The sequence below is a fragment of the Nothobranchius furzeri genome, chromosome 7 (genome assembly GCF_043380555.1).
Source record: "Nothobranchius furzeri strain GRZ-AD chromosome 7, NfurGRZ-RIMD1, whole genome shotgun sequence".
Classification (NCBI taxonomy): domain Eukaryota; kingdom Metazoa; phylum Chordata; class Actinopteri; order Cyprinodontiformes; family Nothobranchiidae; genus Nothobranchius; species Nothobranchius furzeri.
In genome coordinates, this window is record NC_091747.1 from 30188563 (window position 1) to 30194588 (window position 6026).

At 48.7% G+C, this 6026-nt stretch overlaps 1 protein-coding gene across 8 annotated transcripts in view; it reads left to right on the plus strand.

Annotated features, from left to right (window-relative positions):
* The window catches only part of znf438 (zinc finger protein 438), a 108960-nt gene extending 106569 nt beyond the window's left edge, over positions 1-2391 (plus strand). For all 8 annotated transcript variants that reach the window (XM_054751244.2, XM_070553017.1, XM_054751243.2 and 5 more), the window contains one exon: positions 93-2391. In XM_054751244.2, coding sequence (XP_054607219.2) covers positions 93-684 — 592 coding nt within the window. In that variant the 3' untranslated portion in view covers positions 685-2391. The remainder of the gene's footprint in view (positions 1-92) is intronic.
* The last annotated feature ends 3635 nt before the right edge of the window (positions 2392-6026 follow it).

Genomic DNA, 6026 nt, shown 5'->3' on the forward strand with positions numbered 1-6026 from the left:
ACGGTTCTATGTATGAGGTTCTCACATAGAGTAAATGGCTAAGCTGTCATAACAAAGTTGTAAATAAGCATCTAACTCCTTTTTTTCTACAGAACTACCTCACCAGAGCCGTCAGATCAACAGGATTACGAAGATCCTGTGGAGCTGCAAATAAAATGTGGTCGCTGTCACGCCATCACTCCCACATTCACTGACATGAAGATGCATCTGCTGTTTTTGCATGGAGAGAAGGTCCACATTCGTCCCCAAGACAGCCAGACCCTGCAGGGTGGTCGTGAGGTGGAGAACGAGCTGGTAAAGCATGCCGCTCACTATTGGAAACAACTCAACGAGAAACGCAGCTTGGTCAGGTGTGGGAGCTGCGAAGAGGAGTTCTTTTCATTTTCCAAACTCAAGAAACACGTCATGTCCCACCACAATGACAGAAATGAGGAGAACGATGACAACAGATCCCACTCTCCAGCAAGCTATCGTGGTCTCGGTGTACTAGAAGCAGGTGCAGCTTTTAACTGTGTGCTTTGCAGCAAGGTGTTGGACACTAAAGAGTTGATAATAGAGCACTGGAGGAGTTACCACCGCTGTGAGCAGCACAGCCTGCTGTGGGATGCCCTGAGCTCCTACTCCAGCCAGGAGAAGGGGGAAGCTGACGGGGATCTAGACACCCCAGCCCCAAGCCCACTTTAGGCAGCCTATTGGTAGAGCCCTTTAATGTAACGTCTCTTCTCCTAACAATCAGCAGCACAGGGAGAGAAGGATTCTCTTACAGCTTTTAGTTTCATCTTTCACCATTAGTGACACCAGAGAAAGGAAAGATCATCAGGCCAGTGTTGAAAACGAATCCCTGTCCTGCAAACCATAAGAGATAGTCACATTGTGGAAAAACTTCAGTTTTATGAATGTTATCCAAATAACGTTAATGTCGCTGCACTGTTCTGTTTGAGGGGTTTGGATGTATTTAATATTCAGCTCAAACATCTATTTTTCTACACGTTTAAATCTTCTGGGTTCTGCCTAGAAAACACAGAGCCACGTCACCCGTGAACCCAGTCATCAGTTAACCCACGCAGAGCGCTTCGGTTCCAGTCGGCGATGAAGCTCCAGAATTCCAACAAATTATCCAGAGAATTCAAATCTACTTCAGGGCATTTTATGCAATGGGCTAAAGATATTCAAGCCTGAAGAAATGTAACCCCACAGACTCCCTTTAACAGGTATGAAATCTCATAAATGTCCAACTTTGAGCTGCCAGGTCAGGTTGTGGCAAAAGTGTGTCTAAATACACACACACACACATTTTTGCCACAACCTGACCTGGCAGCTCAAAGTTGAAGGGCATTTATCAGATTTCATACAATACCTTTTCTTAACGTGGGTACACGAATACATGCTTTTCACGCCAGCAGCCAAGGAGCGTCCACACGGCCTTCAGGGGGAAACAGACATCAGCTGTTTTAGTGTTTTGTGACTAATCATCAGTATGACCTTTTGCTGGCTCATTTCTTGACTTATTAATGCCTATGTGTGTATTTTGTGACATGCCAAGGTCTATTTAAATTAGTGCAGGGGTGTCCAATCCTGGTCCTGGAGAGCCGGTATCCGGCGTGTTTTCGTGTTAATCCTGGTTCAACACACCTGGTTTAACTCACCAGGTGATTGAGAGGCTTCTGCAGAGCTTGGTGAACTGCAGCACAGGAGATTCAGCCACTGGATCAAGTTGTTGGAGAAGACACCCCACTAAAACACGCTGGATGCCGGCCCTCCAGGACCAGGATTGGGCACCCCTGGATTAGTGATTGTAGATTGTACTGTTATATTCTAGTAAATTCACAGTGAAAAGCAGCTCATATATGCACGTGTGGAGTTATGTGCACCCAGACTTAAGTTGTAACTGTTGTCAAATCCAGATAAATATGCTATTTTGTACTTTAGAATCATCCAGAGGTCTGTGACTATATTTATGCTTGTGGCTGGTCTTTACCTTTGTTGTGTATGCTTCTTCATATTTTTGGGGGGCTATTTTGTGGGTTTTGGTGGCTGTCGTCACGTGACTGTAGCTCTATAAAAAGACTCACCAGGGTAAGTGAATGTACCTGTATGTTAAAGACAACCACCCACATAGACGTATCTACACAGAGTTTATGAATATATTAAACCGAAAGTATATAAATATATATTTACATGGAGTGAGTCACTAGTGAACCTGCTGCTGTGAGAGTGCACCATGACGGTGCAACAGAAGCCATGCTTGTGTGGAACACAAGATGACACCCCCACCCCCGGACTTGGTATGCTGACAGTTTCCCAGAATGTTTAAAAAACTTTAAAACGACTGAGTGTGTGACTTTAGTGTACCTGAAAACCCCGATGTGAGAATAAAGTTGTGCTACCGTTCTATCTTTCTGTTTAGGATCCTAAACGGAAGCTTTAAGCCGGGCGGACACTGTGCGACTTTTTCACTCGTAGCACTCCGCTTCAGCTCAAACTGTACGACTTCCTCGCAGGGCAGATCTCATGAGTCATGTGCTCACACTGCATGTCTGGTAGCAACACGTCGGCCCTAAAAATATGCTAAAAATAGCAGGTTTTACTCAACACGTCAGACTTTTTTGTCTTGTCTTGCCTGTTGTCCTTCGGGAGTGCTGCAGGAGGACACACAGGGATTTATGGGGGTTGGATTAGGAAAACGAAATAAAGAAAGTAAATCTGTGTTTTGTGATCAGTTTAATTTGACATGAACACGACAAACACGCTTTCTTGACAATCTTTGTGAGTAAAAATAAAACATGTAGAAACAAAAATGAACAGCGAATCCCTGTCCTGCAAACCATAAGAGATAGTCCGCTCCACCGGTGCTCTATCTGCAGCCGCAGTTTTAAATTTAAGCATCACCTCTAAATAGCGAGTGGTGTTGATGCAGGATTGCGCATGCGCCGTGAGCGGTTCTGATACTTTTTGGGTCGCAGCTGCTCGCAGCGCCGCTTCAACAGTGAGATATCCTCACGAGGGACGAGCGAAATATTAAACACGCCAGATGTCCGTGCGACCTCACGACTGCTGATCAGCAGCTGGTCACGTGGTGTTAATCGCCTCTCGTAACCCCCTGTACACTACACGACCGCTCGGGGAAAAACTCGCCCCGATCTCGTGGATTCTCGCACGACTGGAAAATCGGCTCAAACAAGTGAAAAAGTCGCACAGTGTACGCCCGGCTTTACCGAACGTTCTTGTGGTGGATTCAAATCAAAATGCCAATCATTCTTCAAAGGAGTGTATATCACACACACACACACACACACACACAATGAGTCAGCGACTAATTGGATCCCTTTGTAAAACTGATGAAGTTAGAGTCGTGTGTGTGTGTGTGTGTTTGTTTCATTGATGCTACATTCATGCTGATCTCCATCTGATTTCAAAGACCTTCAGAAGAGAAGAGGACAGGCTGTTTGACCTCTGATGCAGGGTTTAGACTTCAGGACACGTCCTCTTCAAAGAGCAGAACACGACTCTCCTGGTTCTGCTCCGCAAGCTCCAACTCCTCTGCAAACACTCGCAGATCCAGGCGAGAGCAGCTGTACTTCAGGTGACTAGAGCGCAGATGAAGCTGTGACACAAGCTCATCGTGTCGCCTCTGCAGCACAGATAAAAAGGAAAGTGCTGCACGGTGATGCATATTTCCTTTTAATCAAAACTCATGTGCACCACAGCTTTCACCGTGCACTCCCACCACACTTTGGCTTTCGTGGGGGATGAAGATGAAAGTAATTCTCCCAACACACACACCTCACTTGTACATGGTGAAGGAGAAGCAGCCCTCTTTCTTTCCTTTTCTTCCTGGGGTTCTTTGAGCGGCACCACCTTCCACACACACCTGAAAATGTTCAGTCTTCCATAGATCTGGTGTGACCCTGATGTGGATATCTAAATGGGGACAACATACTGAGACTGGGAATCACTAGACGGTTGTCACTGGGAGAGATATGTGGGGCAGTAGAAATGTGACCCACACTGACCACAGATGTTCCGGAGCAGGATTTAGGAGGGGTGTAATCTGACTCCTCCTCTTTTCTGCATGTTTGTTGTCCATCTGTCCTAACGCACTAACATCTGTGACACGTGTCTCAGCACAGACACGTTCATCAAAGTAACAATTATTTCATCAAAGATTTATCCATCCATCCACTTTCAACCACTTATCCGGAGTCGGGTCGCGGGGGCAGCAGCCCAGACTTCCCTCTTCCCAGCTACTTGCAGGAATAGTCCCTCCAGCGTGTCCTGGGTCTTCCCTTGGGTCCCCTCCCAGTTGGACATGCCTGGAAAACCTCACCAGGGAGGCGTCCTGACCAGAAGACCGAGCCACCTCAACTGGCTCCTCGACGTAATGGAGCAGTGACTCTACTCTGAACCCCTCCCGAATGATCGAGCTTCTCTAAGGGAGAGCCCAGCCACCCTGGGGAGAAAACTCATTTTGGCCGCTTGTATCTGCAATCTTGTTCTTTCGGTCATTACCCAAAGCTCATGACCATAGGTGACGCCTGGGCGGTAGATCGACCGGTAAATCGAGAGCTTTGCCCTCCGGCTCAGCTCTCTCTTCACCACGACAGACCGGTACAACGCCCGCATCACTGCAGATGCAGCACCAATCCACCTATCGATCTCACGCTCCATCTTTCCCTCACATCTGAACAAGACCCCAGGATACTTAAACTCCTCCGCTTGAGGCAGGACCTCATCCCTGACCGGGAGAAGGCATTCTACATTTTTCCAAATCAAGACCATGGTGTCAGATTTAGAGACATCCAGGGCCTTTATCAGTCCTGCTGATGTCAGAACTCGGGTGTAGAGACCCGTAGTCACTGATGCACCAGAACGTCCTGCATGTCCCTCTCCTAGATCGCCCTTCCCTGCTTTTCCATCTCAGGTTTCTAAGCAGTGTTCCATCACCCCACCCCCATCCCAGATTACTCATCTAATGTGCTGATCAAGTAAATAATTAATGGCGGGCCATTTGGAGAAAGGCATCGATCCAAGCTGGGCTTTGGCTTTAAATGGAGTGTGTGTGTGTGTGTGTGTGTGTGTGTGTGTGTGTGTGTGTGTGTGTGTGTGTGTGTGTGTGTGTGTGTGTGTGTGTGTGTGTGTGTGTGTGTGTGTGTGAGAGAGAGAGAGAGAGAGAGGGGGGGGGGGGTATACTGTTCTACCAAGAGCAGGTTCATACAAGGTTTGTGGCTCCTGTAGCTCCATCAGTGTTGCTCCAACAGGCTCCGTACAGCACAAGCCCCCCCCCCCCCCCCCCCCCCCACACACACAGACACAACCTTATGGATGCTGATGCTGTATGTACAGTAGAAGGATGACGCAAACACACACACAGCTTTTTGGTCACATTGCTGGAATTGGGTCCTTATCTTTCCATGATGCTTCCCTGGGGAAGCTGCTACAGGGTTGCTGCTCATTGCCTTTTGGTCCAGATGGTCAAGAGCCCCCAGCGGTCCATGGGCTAGGCGCCATGTCCCCCAGGGCATACCCTGCCATCTGTTCCAGTTCTCTCATCTCTTGTCAACCAACTTTAAGTCTCTGGTCTTTCATACTCTTGCTAGGAAAGGATCATGGAGCTCTGTGGTTCTATGAATATCGTCGTCGTCGTCGTCGTCGTCGTCTTCCTCCGCTTATCCGGGTCCAGGTCGCGGGGGCAGCATCCCAATTAGGGAGCTCCAGGCCGTCCTCTCCCCGGCCTTGTCCACCAGCTCCTCCGGCAGGACCCCAAGGCGTTCCCGGACCAGATTGGAGATGTAACCTCTCCAACGTGTCCTTGGTCGACCCGGGGGCCTTTTGCCGGCAGGACATGCCCGAAACACCTCCCCGGGGAGGCGTCCAGGAGGCATCCTGACCAGATGCCCAAACCACCTCAACTGGCTCCTTTCGATCCGGAGGAGCAGCGGTTCTACTCCGAGTCCCTCCCGAATGTCCGAGCTCCTCACCCTATCTCTAAGGCTGAGCCCGGCCACCCTACGGAGGAAACTCATTTC